Raw genomic sequence first — 25,881 nt, forward strand, 5'->3', positions numbered from 1 at the left:
AAAAATTAGCGACGCACTTACACAATTGCATATAAGCGAAAGAACAGACGCACAACATATTACACGATCATTATAACCGTCCTCATACCCCAATATTCCAACAGCATCCTGTCCCAAATCAAAATTGAACCCCTTCCCAATATAAACAATAAATCATTAGTTTTAGACAATTTTAGGATAATCTGGAGAAAAATTTAATTAAATAGAAGGATCAATGTTTAACAAATATATTACAATTTGAAGAAGCAGCTTGTAAGCTCAGAATTTGTAATGAGCAATCTGTAAATAAAGTGCTACCAGGCACACTAATATTTAAAAATTTTCAATCAAAAGTTATGCAAAATTGTAACAGACAAAATATTAAACAAAGAGGAACCTTTTTAATAAAATTTAAAAATTGTGAAATAAGTGTATTTAACAGACCATATATTAATGTAAAAAGGGAAGTATATGAATCCTTTGTATTACCGAATGTAATAACAAAAATTAAAGAAAATACAAATTTTACTAACAAGGAATTAAGACTGGAAACCTTATACTCGTATGTGAAACAACTCCAACATGAAAATAAAATTGATTTTTTGTTAAATAAAAGCGACAGTTCCTCAGTAATTAGCTTAAGTTCTGGTGTAATAATAATTGTCATAATTATAATCGTAATAATAGCATTTTTATATAAACAACGTCAGAAAGCATATTTGTCACCTGAATCTAGTGCAGAGAACGTAGTAAACGTGCGAAAAAGGTCCTTTTTTACAAATAACAACGGCACACCCTACGAGCAACACCGATTGGGGGCAATCGATTTAAGAGGGGAAGAGTTAACGCAACACTTGTTACATGAATAAGTATCGACTTACAACTTCCGCACGTATGACCGAAATGCACCAGAAAGTGCATGGTCAGCGTCTGCACTACCTGTTGTGCAGAATAAGATTCGTGGAAACGAATCACGCCACGGGTAATTATTTAGTTTAGAATTAAGTATAAATATTGTAATTTGGTTAAGAAAGTTTCAGTTTTGATTACTCCAATAAAGCTACACGGTAACGCTGCCCCAATGCAGCTCCGCCAAAAAATTTTATTTTTTTGTTTTTTATTGACCAAAAGCTTACCTTACATATATTTAATTTTTTTAATATATTATGATAGTCTATTACATACATATGTAATGAAGTATACAAAAACGTAGGCCTTATTTTCACATTAACTTTAAATATTGCTTTGTAAAAGTAAAGTAATTAAAATGTGTTCAATTGAACCTGTATTCATAAATATGCATAAAGCAAATTCATATGAATACAAATGTTTGCATATAAATGTAAAATATAAGCGAAAGAGCTAACATACATACGTCTATAATAGCAACATATGTATAGTTCTAAGCATATTTTTTTATTTCATGCTCAGCTCTGTTCAAGCGCAACTGTTAAGATTTCTCCCTTATCTCGATCAAAAATATTTTTACGCTCTCCTCGTCGTTAACCTTCGCTATGATATACTTCTCCGGTTATTCTATACAATATATTTTTATCACGATATTAAAATTTTCTTCTTTTGTTCTATACGATATATATATTTTGTTTTTTACGATATTCCCTACCTTTCACTACTACGTTGTTTAGAGTTATCGAATGTATATTTTTTCCTCCCGATATTAAACGTTTCTCTACTTGTTGATATTACACTTTTCATTTCTATACGATACTATTTTTTTGTACGATATTGATATTTTCTTTTTGTAAATTACGAATTTTTGATTTATAATTTTTTTTCATAAACGTATTTTTTACCGTTATCGAATGTTTCTTTTACGATTAAAGTTTTCCGGAATTCGTTCTTTACGATTAACTTTTCCTTTTTTGAGAATGAACCCGACACGGGTTTCAAAGTAGCTGTGTGGGTATTTATTTCGCTTATTTGAGACGAGTATGTTTTTTTTTTATTAAGAAGATCCTACCAACTGCGCCAGATTAAAATGAACAAACATGTTTGATTTTTTAATAAATATATTGACAGTTATTTTTGATTAACACTTAAAGACGACTTAAAAAGAACGAGGTGACAACTCCTAATGATTTTCAAAGGAACGCTAAGATCAAACGGAACCGCTGTACGGGACCGCTCATTTCCCCTCTCATCTCCAACTTATATGGAATACATGTAAATATTTTTTTCTAGCGCAACTGTTAAGATCCTTAATTATGATGCCAAAAATTAGCGCGATCTGTCAACCAGTATGTTTACAGCATCTGTTTGTGTTAGTCGACCTCAGTAGTGTTTGTCGAATTTTAAAACGTATTTGTGTTAAAATTTGGCCAAACACTCAACAAATATCATTTATCATGCTGCGTCCAGTTTGATATAAACTAAATGATAGGATACTTTATATGACAATTACGTTAAAAGTCAAAATAATTAATTAATAAAATAAAAATATATTTCTATACACAAGCATGTGTTAAAAATTTAAAAAAAAAAAAACAGTAAAGAAAGGCTAAACTCCGGTGTAACCGAACTTTTTTTATACTCTGGCAACTTGTAAGGATAAAAGCGCGAAATAATTCAGGTGTTGACAAAACTTTGTATTAAACAAGTAAAAAAAGGCTACGTTTGGGTGCAATCGAACATTTTATACTCTTGCAACTTGCAGGAATCAAAGCTTTTAATATACATACATATACTATATACGAGTATAACTCACACACTGACCGACATATTCGGCATACGGTTTGTTAGAAAAACGAAAATAATTATATTTAGCATATGGGAGTTGGGCCAGTATCGACCCGATTTTATCCATTAACTTTTATCATGCCACATATGTATATACCTAACATACAACCACTAATCATTTAAAGAAAAGTTAACCTGATGTTCGAAAATCCTGATAATAGTTATACGGGAATCTATTTTAGGCACAAAGATATGCTGTTGTGAGTAAATGTTCTGAAATTTTCATTGAGATACCTAAGGGGTAAGGGAAGTATTAAACCGATTCAAGTCATTTTCGATTCACAGAATTACTATTTTCAGGAAAGAATTTGCTCTGTATTTCAATTATATATCTCACACATAAACCGATATTTTCTGTCAAAAGTCAACTACAGGTACTGAAACTGCATTTTCGGTACCAGGGGGCTTGAACAGTTTTGGATGGATTTATACAATTTTTGGTCATATGGTGGCATACTTTAAATATTGTTATGTTGAATTGTTAGTGCAAAATTGTTTCCCGTTTCATTAACTACTGAATTACTAGAATGAAATGGACTTTTTAATTGTGATATATGCGAAGTATATAGGCGTGGTTGTACTCCGATTTCGCCCATTTTCACACTGTGACATAAGAATATGAAAAGACTGCTACGTACTAAATTTAGTCGAAATGGGTTAAGAGAGTTTTTTACATAAAATTGTATAACATAAAATTTTTTGCATTTAAATAATAAAATTTTTTGCACTAAATTTTCAGGTCGTTAAAAAATAAAAGAAATAGCCATTTTTTTGTTTGATCGGAATACGGGTACAAAACCATGTCGCCAATTGATGGAATGGCCCATCATTCATCAGTATTAGTATAATATTGAACACATCTTAAGTTTTGAAATACAGTTTTTTAATTTATGAATTGTTGTGACTTTAGACATAAAACGAGGTTCCAAGCTACCTCATCACCAATTTTAAGTTAAATCAGTTCAGGTGTTGTTGAGTTATAAAAGGTGCTTTGCAAAGTAAACAGGACTTAAAAAAACAGAACAAATGGTTTTTTCGGCAAAATCAATTTATTTTATCCAAAAAAGTCTCCATCTGCTTCAATACAGCTTTTTGCACGGTCCAAAAGCATGTCGAACGAGTGTTTTAGCTCGTTGGCTGTTATGGCCGCCAGTATGCCGGTGCAAGCCTTTTGAATGACCTCTACGTCTGCATAACGCTTTCGTTTCATGGGCGAATGCATTTTTCCGAAAAGGAAGAAGTCGCACGGTACCATATGTTAACACGGGGAGTGATTAATGGTTAAAATGTGCTTTTTGGTCAAATAATCGGTCACAAGCGTCGATCGATGAGAGAAATTTTTGGTCGTCAGTCAATTTGTGCGGAACAAACCGTGCACACACTTTTCGTAAGCCAAAATGTTCGGTAAAAATGCGATAAATCGATGTTTTAAAGATGTTTAACTCCATTTTCATGAATTTCAATGATGATTTTGGCTGAATTTTAATGAATTCACGCACAGTTTCGATGGAATTTTCGCTGATCACGGATTTTGATTGGCCCACATGTTGATCGTCATTAATGTCCTCACGACCACTTTGAAAACGTTGAAACCACCTGTGCACTCTGCCACGGTATAGCCAATCATCGCCATAAACTAGTTTCATCAATTGAAACGTTTCCGTAAAAGTCTTACCAATTTTAAAACAAAACTTAATGCTGGCGCAATAACTTTACCTCCAATCGATGAAATGTCATGAAATTCTCACTGGCGCCCCCTTGTGATTCAAAAAGTCCTGTTTACTCTGGAACCCCCGTTGTAAATATATATGTACATAAATTGCGAAATCAAGAGTGATTTTGTAAAAAAGGCACCGTTAGGACCTTCTCCAGGACTAAGAAATAACCGTGTAAATTTTCATGTCTTTCGTGCTGCGGTTTGTATTTTCTGCGCGGACATATCAAAACAGCGTTTAATTTTTATATATAAAATATTTAACAATTTGGAGGATGGAGTAATGTGTAGAAGTTCACGCAAGTGAGGAAAGTTCTCTGATCGCCATTCACTTGGGAGTGGCCAGAAACGATTCTTTTACACATGGCTCAAGCAGCTCACGGCTTCCGGTCTTTGACCAAGTATCCTCTGGGTAGCCTAAGAAGATTCGTTTGAAGGCAAGTTAAAGTGAGAAAGCGAAACATCCCCTCCATAGGGTTGTGCGCTGGGTTTGGGACCCGCCACGTAAAAAACCACCCCAATGAAAAGGAACAACAAGCCTCTGTTAAGTGACATTGTTATTTACACAACATATTTAATTAAAAAAATAATTATCATCTGAAAAAAGGTTTATTAAAGAAATGCATCTGCAAAAAGGTTATAATAGAAGATTTTATTAGTAATGAAGTAAAGCTGAAAATAAAAGAGTGAAAAATGATTATAAAAGAAAAATACCTAAAAAAAATTTAAATAAAATAATGATTAATTAAAAAAAAAATACCTATAATTTCCATTTTTCTCATTGAGAGATTTACATCTGCACACTTGCGTCCATTTCCCGCTTTTGGTGCGTGGCAAGAGTGCTGCGTATTTCTGGATAATCTAATCTACCAGTTTGCTTCGCTCTCCAACATGACGTTGATTAAATTGTTTGCATTTATTGGGCCGACCAGGTCTTCTACGACGGTGCGTTCTCCTTGCCAGCGCTCACATTCAAAGATTGTGTGTTCAGGGTCGTCTTCTGTCGCGTCGTTGTATAGGCATGATGGCTCTCCGACTTTTCCCATTCTGTAGAGGTACTTTTTGAAGTATCCGTGGCCGGATAACAGCTGGGTTGTGTAAAAATCTACCTCTCCGAATTTATGCCGGTTTTCCTCTTTAAGCACGCCTGCCCAGATTTTTGACGCTGATTGTCGTCGACATTAAGAGCTTTCTCTTTTCTTGGCTGGGGCCTCCTATGTTTTCCATTAATCGCCTCAGTTGAGAAGTGATCTTCGCTGCCTTACCTGCGGCGTGGTGGATTTGTACCCAGAAGGTTAGTCTGGGGTCCAGTCTTACGCCTAGGTAGTTTACTGCTTTTTGTGTCCTAAAAATATCAGTAGTCGTGTGCATGCTTATCTCGAGGGGTATGTGCTTGTTTGTTAGCAGTATTAGCTCTGTTTTCTCCGTAGTGAGCTGGAGGTTGTGTGAGTCGAGCCATGCTTGCGTTCGTATCATGACATGGTTCAGCTTTCTTCTCGCTTCTTCTGTATCCCTTGCTGTGATTACTGCTGCAATGTCGTCCGCATAGTCAATTAAATACGATGCTTTTGGCATTTATAGTTTTAATATTTCGTCATAACTAATGTTCCACAGGTCGGGGCCTAGAATGGATCCTTGTGCTGCTCCTGACGTAACTGCTATCTGACGTGATTCCTCTTTAGTTTCACACAGCAGTTTCCTGTTGCTAAGGTAGCTCCGCACCACATCCCTGAGGTAGTCGGGTATCTTGAAGCTTTCCTCGAGGGCGTCGATCATATCTACCCATCTAGCGCTGTTGAAGGCGTTTCGGACATCTAAAGTCGCCAGCAACACTATCCTTTTGTATTTGTGCCATCTACGCTGTGCAGCTTCTACGCTTCCTATGACGCATTTTATAGCTCCTATGGTTGATCTGCCGGATCTAAAGCCATGTAAAAGCCTCCAGCTTCGTTGATAGCCGTTTCGAGTCTGGGTTTAAGTAGGCTTTCGAATTCTCCGGCTTCAAGACAGGCATTGTACATATTCAGTAGTACTCCTGGGCGCTCTGCAGTGATTATTTTGAGAACTTCTGCTGGGATCCCGTCCGGGACGGGTGATTTGTTGGCCTTGAGCTTGCTAGTTACTGCTTGCAGCTCTTCAAGGGTAAACTGAGGGACTTGCGCAGATCTCAGAGTGTGTTCTGGCTCACTGGCCCTTATTTCGTGTGTGGGGAACAGAGCGTTCACGATGTGATCCATTTTGGCAACGGTTACGTCAAGTGGTTTTTCTCGAGCGCCGAGTTTCGCCATCCCTATTTTATACCTGAGCCCCGTGGGGTTTCTGTTTATATCCTCGCGTAGTTCCTCGCATATTTTCTTTTTGTTGTCGTCGTTGGCGTACTTCAGCTCCTTTTTTGCTGCATTGTATTGCTCGGCTTCTTAGGATGCGGCTCCTCTGCGCCTGAATCTCATGTAGGATCTGCGGAGGCGGAGGTATGTGCGTTCGAGTTCGGCGATCTTTTCTGTCCACCAGTAAACTGCTACTTTATGTTTGCTGTGGGAAGCCTTGGGCATTGATTTTTGACAGGCTTTTGTTATATTACGTGTTTAAATGACTTAAGCATCTCCCCGCATGTATACCCCACTCTACCTGGGAAAAACTGGCGCACCCTAGCAAAACAGTTTAATACACCACATCCGATGGCACTATACACATACATCACTACACCAACACGACTCACCAAACCTGTACCCTCTCATCAAAAGGATGGACATCGGGATGGGACATTCAATTCGTTCTAAGCACTCCGTTAATCACAATTCGATCCTCAACACGTTAACACATAGACTACGCCGTGTCGACACCCACTCTACTCTACTTCGATCGGGTCTATCCTGCGCGCTACATTAAACATAATACGAACGATCACCTAGTTTCATAGGGATACTGTCTCGCCAGCTCAACGTGGATTTCCATCGGACATTCGCCCGTAGCGAGGCTATTCACTTTTTCTGCTTAATTGTTAAAAATATCAAAATCTTTTTAAGCCAACATTTTTACATAAAATTTTGTTATATACAAACACAAAAGCATTCTTTTTTCTTGCTCCCGTTTATTTATTAAGCATTGCGTGCTCGACTGTTTTTCTTGCTATAAGGGAGGGGTTGGTAGATGGGTTCTGGTCGTCTATTGCGCCTAATAATTTCGATGTGTCTAGTTTCGAAATATTCCACTTTCGTGTTCCAGTATTTTTTCTGAGCTGGTAAGCGTTTCTTCTAGTGTCGATCATGAAAGAGATGTAGTGATGATCGCTTGATCGCTGCCAGTGTAATCCTTTAGGACTTTCCAATTATTTATTGAGTCTCCATGCGTTCTGTTGATAGGGTAAGGTTTTGTGTGATTTCCTCGCATCCCGGTCTTCTAAACGTGGTTGCGCAGCATTTCTACAATTCGCTTTCCTCTCGAGTCAGTGTTTGGCATACCCCACCCTAAGGCTCTGGAATTTAGGTCTCCGGTGATGATCAATTGACCTTCACTGGAACTGGCTGTGTCCTCTATATTGTCGAGCTTTTCTTGGAATTCCTATATACTAATGCTTGGTGTCAAGTAGCAGCTAATTACTGTAAAAAGGTCACACTTGGCCCAGACGAAGACGTTCCCGTTCCCTTTTTCGTGTTTAGCCTCTTCGCAGCATGAAGGAGGCTTTGTGCACTCTTTCAATTTGTGACCTGGTTGGCAGAATTTTATGCAAAAACATCTTTTCCTCTTCTATCGGGCCATTGCAGTCCCAGGTTAAGTGCCCTGGTCCAAAGCAGGGGAAGCATCTTTACCTAAAAATAGATTATAATAAAATAAAGATTATTAAAACCTAAAAATAAAAGAGTGAGGTGCACAGGCCGCTTTAATAACGTATAAAACAAATATTTTTTTCGGATGATTTTAGCACTGTGCAGGCCGAAAGAACATAACACGAATATTTGTCAACCGCCCGCACTGGTTAAACATAATAGTTTTTTATAAATTAAATTGTTTGGACGAACCGCACTGGTCATTCAATTAAATAGCTACTATATGTACAATAATATATAAAATTTAACACAAAACTCACCAATCAAAATTGTTCTGCTTCTGCTGCTGAAAGATGAATTGATGATTTACCTTTTTAGATATTGACATGTAGTTAATTTTAATGCTGCAATGGCAAAAAGTTATTAATTTAAAATATATTAGAATATGCAAATTTGTTCACTTACCTTTTTTCTTCCCGCTAGAATCTTTTATTTCCCTTTTTGGGGATACTCATTAGCACTATTGACACTTATGTTTTCTCTTTCGCACTCATTCAATAAGAACAAGAAATGAGATAACTACATTCTCTACATTTCATTCTATTTGGAAATTCGAAATGAATTAACCTTAACATTTTTACACACACCCTTTTTAAGGATTTTAGACGATTTTTTCCCCACCGCGTAAGGGTTAAAAAACAAAAGAACCCACACGTGTGCGTTAGTCTTAGTAATTAAAAAAAAAATGTGTAATTGTGCTGAAACTTATTCAAAAAGTGGTTAGGCCTGGCTGGCAGGGCATTGCTCATATGGTATATTGCTAGTATTTGGCTACACGTGTTATGTTGCTCAAACTTTCTTCCGTTCAAATAAAACACCTTAAACACCTTATTTCTTCGAAGGTTACACCAATAATGATTTTTATTTTTCAAACCAATTCCACACGAAGTCAAGCAAGTAAAATAAATTTGATGAGTCAGTAAAATTAAAACAATAATAATTGCACAAAAGTTGATAACAGGAAGTAAGTATTAATTACAGTTGTTGCAATGCCTCAAATAATAAAATAAATTTAATGATATGTTCTTATTATTTTATTGGTGCCTTCTGGGTTTTGGTGGGGGTTGATGTGACGATATAACTTCTCCCCCCTTAGAGTAGAGCGGTGGCCACAACGAAGTTGGTGGAGACAGAGCGGCTTCAGTGGGCTTAGGATAATACCGAATTCTGGGGTTTTTCCATAACAGAGTTACACAAGTGATAGTTAAGGTGATGAGTATCAATGTTATCGTTATTATGTTTCTCCTTTGAATTGCATCCTTTCTTAATCTCGTAATATCATTTTTGTTGATGAAACTGTAATCTTTGATCTTCTCTAGGCTTAAAGTCTCTGTTATTGTTGTTATTTGCAGTTTCTCTAGATTTGGTGGTGCTACGAAGATTGTGTCCCAATGGATTGAAGGGTCGTCTTTATATGTTGTACCCGCTATCGTGACGGAACAATTCGTGTAGTGGAGAAGGGAGGTTCCTTCAATTGTGAAGTTTTGCCCACAATCAGAGGTTATCGGTAGTCCCTTTACGTTGATAACCATTATATAATTATCTTCCGGTTGGAATATATTCGATGTGGGCCCCACATCGTTCACAGGACATATTGGTGTTTTATTATTCAAGATTCTAGCGATACAAGTTGAATTATTGGTGCTTTCGAAGTTATTTGACCTCTTGCAGTAATACACGTTTTCAATTTTTGGACAAATCTCTGTTAAGTATTGGAGCTCGTAATTATTGTAACTTACGTATGGTTTTGTTTTAATTACTTTCGTATTATTCATAGGAAGAGGAATGAGATGGAAAAGCGAATTCGTACTTTTAGCCAAATTTGGAGGTTTTATATTAAAAATTAGGTTGCTATTATTATAATATGCTCGGAGTTCCAGAAGTTCGTAAAGGTGTCCGTCCGAAACTAAGTCAATATTCTGGGACTTAAAATGGTGTCTTATTTCATCCAATTCATCTGGATGAAGAATAAGCTTTGATACTATACCAAGTTAATGCTAGCTTGAATTATGTCAGAGATATGGTTTAATAATAAATCTATATTATAATCAAGCTGATTCATGTATTGGATTTCTAAAAGCGCATTGTCTTCTTTTAGAATATGACTAGTTGTTTTTGTTGAGAGTTTTTCTAAAAATTTTGTAATGCTTTCCTGATTGTTATTCCATGTTCCCAGTTACATATTTTATTACAGAGCCTAAGCCGTTGAATAGTCCTCGTTTTGTACGTTTATATGGATTTAATGTCTGTAGTTTGTTTTCGAGTCCCTTAAGTTTCATCTTACAAATTTTAGCAGCATCTTTTAGAAGGCTGTTTTTTTCAAATTTGTCTACGATAGTAATTAATTTTGAAGTTTGCGAATTATAATTGTCCAAGTCTATTATATGAATGAAATTGAAATAACTTTCAATCGTTCTCGCGTGTCCAATCTTCAGGGCTATCGTATTCTGGTCTTCGTCAAAATTTTGTATTTCAAAGACTTGTCCATAAGTAAAGGCTATTCTAAAGGTAAATAATTGTTTATTATTTTCGTGGTCTCAATTTAATTTTTGATTTGTGTAATTTTTTGTCTTTAGTAGTTTGTAAAGTAACGTCATTATCTTTTAATACTTTATGTTTTGAGAATCGTGCAGTTATTTTGTCTCTCCTTTATTCTTTTCTATATATATCCCCTTCTTTGTTCCTACGCTCTGGAGGTTTCCTAGATTTTTTAAGACGACTAATATTTTTTAATTTAGCTTTCATAACTTTTTCTTTAATTATGGGGTATAGTTTTTCTTTAAATTCATTTAACTTAACTAAAAAGTTGTTGTCGTATTTTATGTCTTTTGAGAAGTCTTCCAAAGAATAACTCATATGGTGTAAATTTTGTAGGTGAATGGATTGTATTATTGTAAGTTATGAACGTCTCATCTAATATCTCTTCGTGATCTAATTCCAATTTCTTGGATTTTCTGGTTGTCATTATAATTCTGTATATTTCAGTTAAGGTTGAATGAAGTCGTTCTACTGGAGAGTTGCTACTGGATTGTTGAAATGATGTGAAGTGAAGTATAATTTCATATTGTCTACAAAAATCTTTAAAAATGTTAGATGTAAATTCGGTACCCTGATCACAAACAATTTTCTTAGGTATTCCCGCAAAGTTCATAAATGTTTTTAAAGCTTTAAGCACACAAACGCTTGTTCTTGATGGTAATGTATAGCCTGTCGCATATTTAGAAAATTTATCGGTGATGGTCAAAATACATTTACTTTTTATAGAATATATGTCAATGTGCAAAATTTGAAGAGGTTCGTTTGGTGTTTCTGTAACTTGGAATTCTAATTTTGGTGGATGTCTGTCATATTTGAGTGTATTGCAAATTTCACAATTATTTAAAGTTTTATTTATTATAGATTGCATTAGGGGAAAATAATATTGTCTCTTTAAGTATTCATAAATTTCGGTAATTCCTCTATGGTTCCTATTTTCATGACAGGTACGAATTAGTTCAACTTGCTTTTCATTGTCAGTTACATCTGATAGGATTTTAGTGCATCGGACAATACGAAATTGTTTTCCATGTGAAAAGTATTTTGAGTATATCAGTGGAATAGTTCTGAAGGTTGGTTCATCGGAGAAAATGGCAGTTAATTTACCTGAGGGTATAAATTTTTTGAAAATCTGAACTATTGTGTCTTGAGAAAATTCTTTTTCTCTTATAGTTCTACGTTGTTTGTTTCTAAAGATGGTTTCAACAGTCATACTGGGTTTTTTGTCAGATCTTTCTAATAAAAGTTGCAAGTTGGATTCATTTAAAGGTTTTTCTGAAATCGGTATGCCATCATTCACATTTTCTTTACATGAATGTATTGTAGACTGTTCTTCCGAATCACACAAATTTATATCAGCGGTTTTATCATGGTCTAATTTTATCCTGCTCAATGCATCTGCGTTACTGTTCAATTTTCCTTTTTTGTATACGATCTTGTAGTCATACTCTTCCAACTTCAGGCGCCATCTCACCAATTTCGAATTGGGCTCCTTGAGACTCATTAGCCATGTAAGTGGTCTGTGGTCAGTAATTATTTTAAATTTACGACCGAAGAGATATGGGCGGAAATATTTGGTTGCCCACACTATGGCTAAAAGCTCTTTCTCAATGGTGGAATAGTTAATCTCACTCTCAGAAGGAGTCGCAAATAGGTTTGTCACTACCTATGTGACCTTGAGAAAGGACTGCTCCAAGCGCAATGTTACTTGCGTCTGTTGGGAGTAAAAATGGCTTTGTGAAATCAGGGTATTGCAGTATTGGACCGTTCATTAAAATGTTCTTGCATGTTTCGAAAGCTTCTAGGTATCTGGCGTTTAGTCTTATGCTTCTGCCCTTTTTTAAGCATTCTGTCATTGGTTTTGCAAGTCTTGCCAGGTTCGGGATAAACTTACTATAATAACTAAGTAGGCCTATGAACGATTTTATTTCACGATTAGTTCGTTGGAAATTTCTGGATGGCTTCTATTTTTGTCGGATCCGGCTTTATGCCTTCTGTCGTGACTACATGTCCTAAAAAAGCAATTTCTTTCCGCATAAACTCTGATTTGTCCATCTGGACCTTAAAATTTGAACATCTTAACTTTAGAAAGACTTTTTCTAGATTCTCAATATGTTCTTGGAGGGACGTCGAAAATATAATAATGTCATCTAAATACACTAGACAGATTTTTCCAACTAAATCATTTAGGACATTATCCTTATTATAAGTTGAGGGTGCGTTTTTTAAGCCAAAAGGCATTCTTACGTATTCGTAGTGGCCCCCTTCCACAGTAAAGGCTGTTTTTGATATGTCCCGTGGATCCATTTCAATTTGATGGAAGCCGCTTGCTAAGTCCAAAGTCGAAAAGTAAAGGCATTTGCCCAGTTTATCCAAGATCTCAGATTTGTTCGGGAGTGGGTACCTGTCCGAGATGGTTTTCTCGTTCAACTTCCTATAGTCAATGACCAGTCTCCATTTCGTTTTCCCCAATGCTTCCTTCTTTTTTGGAACAATCCATACTGGAGAGCTCCATGGGGAAAAGCTCGATGCTCCAACATCTCTGATATCTGTCTTCGAACTTCCTCTTTGTGAACGAAAGGATACCTGTAAGACCTAGTATGAATAGGAATATCGTCCGTCGTCCTAATTCTGTGTTTTATTTCATTTGCGTCAACTTTTCATCCTCTCCATAAAAGAAATCACTATATTTAGTACATAGTTTCAAAAGTTTATGCTTTTCTTCGCCATTCAGATGTTCCATTCGGAGTAAGTCAGGTAAATTTGCAATTCTTTCACTGTTTGATTTGCAATGCATATTAAAGTTATTAAGTTCGACGAAGTTTTCTGAATCATACGGACTTGTTTTCAGGAGTTGCTCTAAGAAAATTGTTTGGTCATTCCCCGTGGGATTAACTACTTCTATTGTACTAAACCAGTCTTTCGCAAAATATATGCCTGGAGAAATAATTAAGCCGTTGTCCAAAGTTATTGTATTTATCATAATATCTCCTTCCTTAGAATCAACTGGCAGTTTTACGATTTGTTTCGAATTTGCCTCTATTGTGAATTTATCAGAGGAAAAATTTGGTTTCATTTTAAGAGGTATTGTAATATTATTAGAAATTAGTATTTTATTTTCAAGATCAATTTTAGCTTTAATTTTTGTCAGAAAATCTAAGCCTAACAGTCCATCAAAATAATCATGGAATTTAAAAACTAAGAATGTAAGAGTTCCTGTTTTCCTAATTTCTTTGAAAATAGGTAATGTCACTTGCTTGACAATTATATATTTATGTAAGATGGTAGATATAGTTATTGGAATACATTTCTAAGAGATTTATAAATTCCGGGTTTATAAATGAAGAAGAAGCTCCGGTATCTATTAGGAATCTTAATTGTCTGCCAAATGGAGAGCTTATACTGATATTGGGTAAAATACTACCATGTTTATTGCAATCTATATATCCTGTTTGTTTCTTGAGGCTAACTGTAAAAAATCCTGATTATCGTCAATATTGTAATTTTCATATTGGTCCAAGTTTATCTTGTTAGCGTGGTCAAGACATGGGACAGAGCTTTCATTTCGAAGACTTCAAAATTCGTTAATATTATTCATTTCATTCCTATTTGTTATCCTACTAAATTGAGTGCTTGGGCTAGTTTTAAATTTGTTTGTACCCTTTTCAAATTTTGAAAATCCACTACCGGTATCCATAGGTTCTGGTGGAGGCTGTGATTGCCTCCAATTTGTTTGCCTCGAAAAATTATCGAAGCGTTGGCTGGGTTTAAAATTTGAAAAATTCTCGCGATGTACTTGGGAATTTTGGAGTAACAAATTACGATTCTGATTGTTTGAATTTGGCTCAAAATTATTGTTATTAACATAGTAAGGTCTGGTTGAAAAATTAGAATAATTTTTAGGTTGGTAATAATTTTCTTGCCTTGGTGCATTATTTACAAAATTTTGTGGATATTTAGGATATGGATTATGTTGGTAATTTGGTCTCCATTGAGGATATTTGGGTTTATTCAAATTGGACCTAATATAATGAATATTCTGATGCAGTAGTCAAGGGCAATCGGCAATGATTCTGGTCTCATTGCTCTAATCGTAGATCCCATAGGTTCCCGTAAACCCGACAAAAATGAGTTTAGGCACATTTCAGAAAATAGATTTCTCTTTGCATTAATTACATTAGTGTCGGACTCATGGATAGATAAATTATTAGAAAAGGCTGATTGGATTTCCATTATTTCGCTGTAATATTTTTCGATCGGTTTGTCGTATTGTTTTGAACAATGAAGATCTCTAATTAGGGATGTTTCTGTCCTTTTATCTGAATAATGCGATATCAAGTTTCCTCTGATCTCATCCCAATTGAGGGATGTGCCATACATGTTTAAGACTTCGATGGCTTGACCATCTATTTTATTTCTTATGGCCCTCAAGAGGATTAGTCCATGAGGAGTGTTATCTGCTCCACTTATGTGGGGGAGTTTTTCTTCCACATTACTAATGAATTCGTGGAGCAATCTTGGAATATCATCAAATTTGGGTAGGTCCTTGATTGCATCTGGAATTCTAAGGGAGTTAAAAATGTCGATATTATTCATGTTGTTACTATTAGTTGTCGTTTGAGTCCCTGATATACTTGGAACTTCCTTATTTGAAAGCATATTAAAATTTAATGTACTGTCCTCGGATATAACGGGTAGGCTTATTTTTTTTAATGATCCTTCCTATCTTTCTTTTGAATTAATATATTTTTATTTAAAATTTTTCTAATTTCATCCACTTTCACAATATCTTTATGTACATACGAGTATATTAGCTATTCTTAAAATTTTTTTTTTGATCTTTCCAATCTTTCTTTTGAATTAATATATTTTTATTTAAAATTTTTTTCTAATTTCATCTACTTCCGCAACTTTCATATGTTAACTTTTCTTCGAATTTTTTTTTATTTTTTTTATTATTATTTTTTTTATCTTTCCAATATTTCTTTTGAATTAATATATTTTTATTTAAAATTTTTTTCTAATTTCATCTACTTTCGAAATATATTTATGTACATATGTTAACTTTTCTTCCAACATTTTTTATTTTTTTATTTTTATTATTATTATTTTTTATTTTATGTATATGTATATGTAATTCAATAACCGCTAATTTACTTACAGAGCCCCTATGAGAATGGTATGCATGAGGGGTGTAGGTCCTTTTTTCCAACGGTTCACTTATCTCCTTGTGGCCTTATACCAATGTGCTCTTGGTATTTGTTTTCCGTCCGATATTCCCTCGGATTTAGAACAGGCGGCCCCTTATGTGGTCCAAGGATTCACAAAGTTTTATTTCGCACTCTTAGTTTCGACTCGAACCGTTGGCTTTTCGACTGCGCCAGTTATGTTGCTCAAACTTTCTTCCGTTCAAATAAAACACTTTAAACACCTTATTTCTTCGAAGGTTACACCAATAATGATTTTTAATTTTCAAACCATTTCCACACGAAGTCAAGCAAGTAAAATAAATTTGATGAGTCAGTAAAATTAAAACAATAATAATTGCACAAAAGTTGATAACAGGAAGTAAGTATTAATTACAACTTTTGGAATGTTTTAAATAATAAAACAAATTTAATGTTCTTACTATTCCATTGGTGTCTTATGAAGTCAAGCAAGTAAAATAAATTTGATGAGTCAGTAAAAATTAAAACAACAACAATTGCACAAAAGTTGATAACAGGAAGTAAGTATTAATTACAGTTGTTGCAATGCCTCAAATAATAAAATAAATTTCATGATATGTTCTTATTATTCTATTGGTGCCTTCTGGGTTTTGGTGGGGGTTGATGTGACGATATAACTCCTCCCCCCTTAGAGTAGAGCGATGGCCACAACGAAGTTGGTGGAGACAGAGCGGCTTCAGTGGGCTTAGGATAATACCGATTCGCTGACACTGCATCCGACAAAACATAGCAGCGAAAGCGACGACGGCAGCGGCAGTGAGGACGGCTTAGGCTTAGACTTAAGAGTAAGAATGTTTTAGAGTTTAGTTCTGATCGAGCCTGAATAAAGCCAACTAGCGCCTAAAAATAAATTGTACAAAATGAATATGTATGAGCGAAAATTTTTTCGTCCGCTACGTGCGGCAGAAGTGAAACACAACGTGTTGGTTGGAGTGCGGTAATGCTTTCTCGCTGATTAAACACTATACTCACACTGATCTTTATTCGTAAAATCTTCTTCTTGTTAATTAGCGTAGACACCGCTTACGCGATTATAGCCGAGTTAACAACAGCGCGCCAGTCGTTTTTCTTTCACACAATACGCTCGATAGAACCTTATATGCGATGTTGAGGAGGCTAATCCCACGGTAGTTGGCGCAGATTGTGGGGTCTCCTTTTTTATGGATTGGGCATAGCACACTTAAATTCCAATCGTTGGGCATGCTTTCGTCCGCCCATATTTTACAAAGAAGCTGGTGCATGCTCCTTATCAGTTCTTCGCCGCCGTGTTTGAATAGCTCGGCCGGCAATCCATCGGCCCGCCACTTTTTTGTTCTTCAGGCGAGTAATTGCTATTCGAACTTCTTCATGGTCGGGCAATGGAACGTCTGCTCCATCGTCATCGATTGGGGAATCGGGTTTGCCATCTCCTGGCGTTGTGCATTCACTGCCATTCAGCAGGCTGGAGAAGTGATCCCTCCATAATTTAAGTATGCTCTGGGCATCGGTCACTAGATCACCTTTAGGGGTTCTACAAGAGTATGCTCCGGTCTTGAAACCTTCTGTAAGCCGCCGCATTTTTTCGTAGAATTTTCGAGCATTACCCCTGTCGGCCAGCTTATCAAGCTCTTCATACTCACGCATTTCGGCCTCTTTCTTCTTCTGTCTACAAATGCGTCTCGCTTCCCTCTTCAACTCTCGGTATCTATCCCACCCCGCACGTGTAGTGGTCGATCGTAACGTTGCGAGGTAGGCAGCCTGTTTTCTCTCCGCTGCGACACGGCACTCCTCGTCGTACCAGCTATTCTTTTGCACTTTCCAAAAACCAATGGTTTCGGTTGCAGCTGTACGTAAGGAGTTTGAAATGCCGTCCCACAGTTCCCTTATACCGAGTTGTTGACGAGTGCTCTCAAAGAGCAGGAGTGCAAGCCGAGTAGAAAATCGTTCTGCTGTCTGTTGTGATTGCAGCTTCTCGACGTCGAACCTTCCTTGTGTTTGTTGGCGTGCGTTTTTTGCTGCACAGAGGCGGGTGCGAATCTGAGCTGCAACAAGATAGTGGTCCGAGTCGATGTTAGGACCTCGGAGCGCACGCACATCTAAAACACTGGAGAAGTGTCTTCCGTCTATCACAACATGATCGATCTGGTTGGTAGTTTTTCGATCCGGAGACAGCCGGGTAGCTTGATGAATCTTTTTATGCTCGAATCTAGTCCTACAGATAACCATATTTCGGGCCCCGGCGAAGTCGATCAGCCTCAACCCATTTGGGGATGTTTCGTCGTGGAGGCTGAATGTACCGACCGTAGTGCCAAAGATACCTTCTTTACCCACCCTGGCGTTAAAGTCGCCAAGCACGATTTTGACATCGTGGCGGGGGCAGCTCTCATAAGTGCGCTCCAAGCACTCATAAAAGACATCTTTGGTCACATCGTCCTTCTTCGGGACGTGGGCGCAAATCAGCGATATGTTGAAGAACCTCGCTTTGATGCGGATTGTGGCTAGACGTTCATTCACCGGAGTGAATGATAGTACTCGGCGACGGAGTCTCTCTCCCACTACGAATCCAACACCAAACTTGCGCTCCTTTATATGGCCACTGTAGTAAATGTCACAAGGACATACCCGTCTCTGTCCTTGTCCCGTCCATTGCATTTCTTGTACGGCGGTGATGTCAGCCTTTATTTTTGCGAGGACATCAACCAGCTGGGCAGCGGCAACTTCCCAATTAAGGGTCTGGACATTCCAGATGCATGCCCTCAAATCGTAGTCCGTATTTCGTTTGCCATGGTCGTCATCAAAAAGGGGGTCTCCCATCCGAGGCTGTTTTGTCTTTTTCATTGGTACTGATTTTTACGTGGCGGGTCCCAAACCCAGCGCACAACCCTATGTAAAGGATGTTTCGCCTTCTCACATTAGCTCGCCTTCGAACGGATGTTCTTAGGCTACCCAGAGGATACTTGGTCAAAGACCGGAAGTTTTGAGCTGCCTGAGCCATGTGTAAAAGAATCGTTTCTGGCCACTCCCAAGTGAATGGCGATCAGAGAACTTTCCTCACTTGCGTGAACTTCTACACATGACCCCATCGTTCACTTGCCTCTGTGTAGATTCCAGCATAAAAAGATTCATCAAGCCACCTGGCTGTCTCCGGATCGACACCACCAACTAGATCGATCATGTTGTAATAGACGGAGGACACGTCTCCAGTGTTTTAGATGTGCGTACGCTCCGAGGTCCTAACATCAACTCGCACCACTATCTTGTTGCAGCCCAGATTCGCACCCGCCTCTGTGCAGCAAAAAACGCACGCCAACAAACACAAGGAAGGTTCGACGTCGAGAAGCTGCAATCACAACAGACAGCTGAACGATTTTCTACTCGACTTGCACACCTGTTCTCTGAGAGCACTCGTCAACAACTCGGTATAAGGGAACTGTGGGACGGCATTTCAACCTCCTTACCTACAGCTGCAACTTAAGCCATTGGTTGTCGGAAAGTGCAAAAGAACAGCTGGTACGACGAGGGTGCCGTGTTGCAGCAGAGAGAAAACAGGCTGCCTACCTGGCAACGTTACGATCGACCACAACACGTGGATCAGGATAGATACCGAGAGTTGAAGAGGGAAGCGAGACGCATTTGTAGACAGAAGGAGAAAGAGGCCGAAGTGCGTGAGCATGAAGAGCTTGATAAGCTGGCCGACAGGGGTAATGCTTGAAAGTTCTATGAACAGATGCGGTGACTAACTGAAAGTTTCAAGACCGGAGCATACTCTTGTAGAACCCCCAAAGGTGATTTAGTGCCCGATGCCCAGAGCATAATAAAATTATGGAGAGAACACTTCTCCAGCCTGCTGAATGGCAGTGAACGCACAAAACTTGGAGAAGGCAAACCCGTTTCCCCAATCGTTGATGATGGAGCAGACGTTCCATTGCCCGACCATGAAGAAGTCCGAATAGCAATTACCCGCCAGAAGAAAAACGAAGCAGGGGGCCGATGGATTACCGGCCGAGCTATTCAAACACGGCGTCGAAGAATTGATAAGGAACATGCATCAGCTTCATTGCAAAATATGGTCGGAAGAAAGCATGCCAAACCATTGGAATTTAAGTGTGCTCTGCCCAATCCACTAAAAAGGAGACCCCACAATCTGCGCCAACTACCGTGGGATAAGCCTATTCAACATCGCGTATAAGGTTCTATCGAGCGTATAGTGTGTAAGATTATAGCCCACCGTCAACAAACTGATTGGACCTTTAGACTTGGAAAATCAACAACCGAGCCGTTCGATACCAAACGAGGTTTCAGACAAGGCGACTAGCTATCGTGTGACTTCTTCAACCTGCTGCTGGAGAAAATATGTCAAGCTGCAGAACTTAATCGAAAAGGTACAATCTTTTATAAGGGTGTACAGCTGCTGGCGTATGCCGATGATATTGATATCAAAGTAAATGGGTCTGGCAGTGAAGGAGGGCAAGACGAAATATCTCCTGTCATCAAATAAACAGTCGTCGCAATCGCGACTTGGCTCTGACGTCACTGTTGACAGTCATAACTTTGAAGTTGTAGATAATTTCGTCTATCTTGGAACCAACGTAAACACCACCAACAATGTTAGCCAGGCTAACACTTGTCCACAGGTGCGACTTCGGACTGAGTAGAAAATTGAGAAGTAAAGTCCTCTGTCGACGAACAAAAACCAAGCTCGATATGTCACTCTTTTTTCTTGTTCTTCTATATGGCGCAGAGGCTTGGACGATGACAACAACTGATGAGTCGACGTTGCGAGTTTTCTAGAGAAAGGTTCTGCGAAAGATGTGTGGCCCTTTGCGAGTTGGACACGGCGAATATCGCATTCGATGGAACGATGAGCTGTATGAGATGTTTGACGACATTGACATAGTTCAGCGAATTAAAAGACAGCGGCTACGCTGGCATGTTGTCTGAATGGACGAAAACACTCCAGCTCTGAAAGTATTCGACGCAGTACCCACCGGGGGAAGCAGAGAAAGAGGAAGACCTCCACTCCGTTGGAAGGATCAAGTGAAGAAGGTCCTGGCTTCGCTTGGAATATCCAATTGGCGCCACGTAGCGAAAAGAAGATACGACTGACGCGCTATTGTTAACTCGGCTATAATCGGTGTCTACGCCAATTAAGAAGAAGAAATAACAATGTTAGCCTTAATATATTTAATTATAAAAAAATTTATGTAAATGTGTATGAAAAAAAATAAAATTAATAATTTAAAAACTAAAAAGTTTTGTCTGAAATTTTGAGAAATTTTAAAAGTAGGAATCAAAACATGCAACTCTGCGACAGCTGACGAATAGGATAATTAGAGCAGTTCAGCTGTATTTTAACATAAATAATTTATAAGATACTGCTGAATGAGCGCAACAGAGATGTATGGAAAAGTGGTTAGAATCTTCACGCGGTTTCACTTTTATCTGGCAGGGTATTTTTTGCTGGTAACAATACTATGATGTTTCATTGTGGTATTTCAATAAACACAGCTAAAAAAAAGGTAATAAACTTTCCTAAAAGCTTTTACACAAAAGCTCATCAAAATGCTCTGTCAAAGTGACTTTAAATATTTAGAAAAAACTAGCTACGCCCTCAAGCGTTGTCCTGCGTGAAATTGTGTTGAAATGAAAAGAAAGTTGAGTTTATACTGTTTTAAAAATCATTTATTTGCGATTTTCCTACATTTTTTTTTTCAATGTAGGGCAGCTTTATAAACAACATTTTTTACCTTCAGTTCCGGTGCGTTTATGTACCGAGAAGATAATTTTCCAAGTATAACTGGCTATGTGAAAAACATGGCATTTCCAGATTTATGCCACACATTATGCGACTATCGTTGTGTCCTGTTGATTGTCATCTCAAAAGCAATTTTCACTGCATACGGAATACGTTTGAAATGGCAAATCGTTAGAACCCAAAAGATTTCTTAGAGTCAAGTGTTCGGCCCCCTTGTATTCGATAGCTGCGTCACAATTAGTCGGGTTCCATTACACAGTTTCGGCGCATAAAGTTTGCGAAACATAATAATGACAGATCCAACTTTGATACGCAAATTATGCGGCGCTATACCAAGCCTCTCTAAAGAATTTAGAAATTCCACTGGATAATTCACGACTTCGTCTTCATTGTCAAGAGGATCGATCGTTTTGTATGAGCGCAAACCTCCCGGTATTTGACTTTGAATCTTCCAGTTTAAGTGCTAAATTGCGCGTGCTCTCAAGCAGTCATAGTTACGATAATTTAGCCAATGTTGGCATAAGCATTCGTGTTGAGTTTATCTTTTGTTGAAGTGAATTGACATACGGCAGGTGGAATGGATATCAAATCACTGGAAGTATCAATCAAAATGTTCCCATTTCCAATTCTTAGAGAATACGACGCGGATTTTAAGGCTGATATGTCGAAATGTTTATCGCGAAAAGTGTGCTAACTTCATTTGCATTCGAAGTAGCTATCGCAACGTCCATCGTTTGATTCCAGTGATTATCATGTTACAGCAATTGTAATTGCCTTCTCAAAAAGTTGCACACACCGTACCATTTACACTACGCAAATGAAGTTGAACCGCGTACGTTAATCAATAGCAACCAAAGGTAGAAGCGTTTTTTCGGGTGGATTGTGTAAATTCATCCTAATGCATTAGTTGAGAACACACCTGGATGTCCATCTTCTGCTTGACCTTGCTTTCCGAGCAACCATTTCTTTGACGATGCATTCCATAACTAATATCAAGGCATTTCCGAATAGAGCAATGTTCTCGCAAACGGATCACTGACAAAAGTTGAGCAAAAACTCGTAAATGTTAATTGCTGGCGGTGTTTCACTAGCTGTACTGTATTCTCTGGGTTGAAATACACTCTTTGGCCATTCTCCAAATGAATTGCGAGACGCACAACAGTCGGAAAACGTTCATGAATTAAAAAAGTAAATATCCTACAAAGCGCTTTATTGCAGTTCACGATCGACCTATTTGATACTTCCTAATCTCATTTTGTTCAAGGCCAATAACTGTCATGTTGCTTCCTTCGGTGACGTATTTTATTTTATTGATTACACCTAACTTCAATACTCAACATTGATATGAGTTTTGCCTGTGAATTATTGTCTAATGGTGAATATTGTACCATCCATGTGATGTCAACTTCGATATTCACTCTTCTAAATTGAATGCTGAATGTTCTGCCATTGACGTCTGGTGAGCGACGCCGATACAATAGATATCCATCATTTCTAGTCTGTGGTTCCGAAAGAAAAGTACGTATATAGTGTTTCGTGCATTTGTTGTCACACATACAAACCGAAGTGGGATTGTGGTGTCCGCAAGGTCCATGAACCATATTGGTTTTCACCACTTCGTATAACACTGGATTTTTCTCTGCATCAGTAATTTCCGCAGAAATGAGTTCATCAATTTGATCTGGTGTAACCACCATCCACCATTCAAAGAAGAATATGTACGTGCGACAAACCTCTCTTTTGCCACTCAACAGAATACATCTAGAATCTAACAGCACCACATATATACGTACGTTGCTTCAAGATAAAGTCCATCAAAAATCGACTATCGTTGTTTGAAAAGTCGTGCTGTGACATCGTGACGATCGCTTGCTGATTGACCGCGATCCATAATTCCGCATGTATGTCATCACATCCTGGGAGTACTTCTTGCCTTGTCTTGCCTTGGGCTGCCACACGTTGATGGCAAAAAGTACGCCGACCGATATTAGGGCGACCTCTTCGTGACTTCGTAACAAATTTAAATCTGCAATTGATCACTTTGTGTGAAACACCATAAAGCTTTCACTGAATAATTTTCAATAATTTTTTTTCAATAGCCGGAATAAAAAAGCAAGCGACCAAAATGGAACGATTCAAATAAGTTAAAAATCAAAATATTGAAAAACAAAACAAACAAAAATTGAAAAAAATCTGTATGGAAAAAAGTTACTTTTTGGAATTGTCCAATTTTTCGACTTTTCCTCATGAAAAGTAAAAAGTATTTTTATTTTTAAACCTTCCCCGATTCACAACGAACAACCTCTGAAAAGTTCACCAAGATTGGTGTAGCCGTTTTCTTAGCGTTACTAACAAACAAACATTCATTCGTTTGTATGGGAAAAAGAAAAGGGCTGATTTTAGGGGTTTTCCGGCGACTATTCGAAATTTTCTTGCCTTAAAAACCATCCTTGAACCTCAACGAACATTTAGAAAAAAGAATTGGTCAAATTGGTCAAGGCGTTGTTGAGTTATGCGCTTAGCAACACATTTTGCGATTCATTTTTATAAATAAGATTGGGAAGTAATACGAAAAAGATGCGCATTTATTTGAGGACTTCTGAGACAAAGTCCCTCATTGAAGTTTGAGGCCAAAACATTGAAAGAATACGAGGAACCCATAAAAATAGTCATGTGCTACAAAATATGTGCGCACAACTTAAAAACGAACACAAAGTATGTTTGACTGCTGTTAAGATGCGTACGCGGTTAAATAATTTAACAAAAAGAGATAGGTATGTAAGAACCAATCCATTTATGAAAATATTCTTATTTAATTCTTGTAAATCTAACATTTTTAGGCAAGAAAAACGTAAAATTGATCCCAGTGGCGGAGCTCCTTCAAAATGGGAGTTGTACAACGAGGTACATAAGGGTTGGGCAGTTTTAAATAAAACAATTTTTTAAGTGTTGGACGAAAGTTTAATTAACGGCATGTAATTCATTATTTAAAACTACATATTTATTACTATCATTTGTTTTTTAGAGCCGAATTGTGAAGAATGTTTAAATGATTCTGAATTTGATGCAATGGAGGCATTGTTAAGTGAACACTCCATTAGCAAACCACTGGGTAATGAGTCATCGTTCGCTGAAGTACAAGTACCAATTCCAGAAATGCACGAAAACTGAAACGCCCAGATATTCGTTTTTTTCGAATTAATAAAAGATGAACAGAAAATGATGTAGAAGTATTTAGATAAATCATAAAAAAGGAGAAAAAGTTGTAATATTAGTACTAGAAGAAAATAATGCATTCCTTTCTGCGTTAATAAATAAATAAACATATTATATTTATTTTTACATTTGTATGGCACTTGAAACCGATTATACTAACGGGTAATAAAATTAGTAATTCATGCGTTTCTTATAACAATTCCACTGTTTGTATCACTTACGGAAATGCTTCTTTGGGGCTGTTGCCTTGTACTTTGAATGTCTGACTGCTGAATCCAATAGTGATTGATGTTATCGTTTCTGTTATTGCACATATTATGCTTAATGCAGCATGCTTTTATAATTGTGTTCACAATTTTTATGTTAACTTCCAAACCTTTCCCAATTTTGTGAAATCGCGCTTTCAGATGACCGAATGCGTTTTCAACAACACGGTGACAAAAAGATAATTTTTTGTTGAATATTTTTTCACCTTCTATTTGGTTAACTGAAAACGGAAACGTTTTCATTACGGGCGGCGAAAGTTTAAACGCTGATTCCGCAATAGGTAAAATCGGCACTTTTACGCCTTCAATGAATTCGAAATGTCTTTCAAATAGCTCATTATTCATGCGAATGCCGAGCATTCAATAATGGAAGAATCGTTACATCTTCCAGGTACTCCCATGTTTATATAGGTAAATCTATAACGATAGTCTAAAGCAGCAAAGGGAATTGTTGAATAACATCCTTTAAAATTTAAATAATCTGAAGCTTCACATTTGGGAGGTTTCACTTCAATGTGACATCCATCAATCGCTCCATAGCATTGACGGAACCCCAATAATTCAAAACCTGTAACAATTTCTTCAATTTTAGCTTATGTTGGTGGATAAGCATTCAACATTATTT

At 37.3% G+C, this 25,881-nt stretch overlaps 1 protein-coding gene across 7 annotated transcripts in view; it reads right to left on the reverse strand.

Moving 5' to 3' along the window:
- The window catches only part of LOC120779694 (ADP-ribosylation factor-like protein 4A), a 200,708-nt gene that overhangs the window by 18,235 nt on the left and 156,592 nt on the right, over positions 1-25,881 (reverse strand). The window contains exon 6 of one of the 7 annotated variants that reach the window (XM_040112058.1): positions 24,857-24,941. The exons of the other annotated variants lie outside the window; for them this stretch is intronic. Coding sequence (XP_039967992.1) covers positions 24,872-24,941 — 70 coding nt within the window. The 3' untranslated portion in view covers positions 24,857-24,871. Of the gene's footprint in view, positions 1-24,856; positions 24,942-25,881 lie in introns of those variants that run through there. 7 annotated transcript variants of the gene reach the window in all.

The sequence above is a fragment of the Bactrocera tryoni genome, unplaced genomic scaffold (assembly GCF_016617805.1).
Source record: "Bactrocera tryoni isolate S06 unplaced genomic scaffold, CSIRO_BtryS06_freeze2 scaffold_11, whole genome shotgun sequence".
Taxonomy (NCBI): Eukaryota; Metazoa; Arthropoda; class Insecta; order Diptera; family Tephritidae; genus Bactrocera; species Bactrocera tryoni.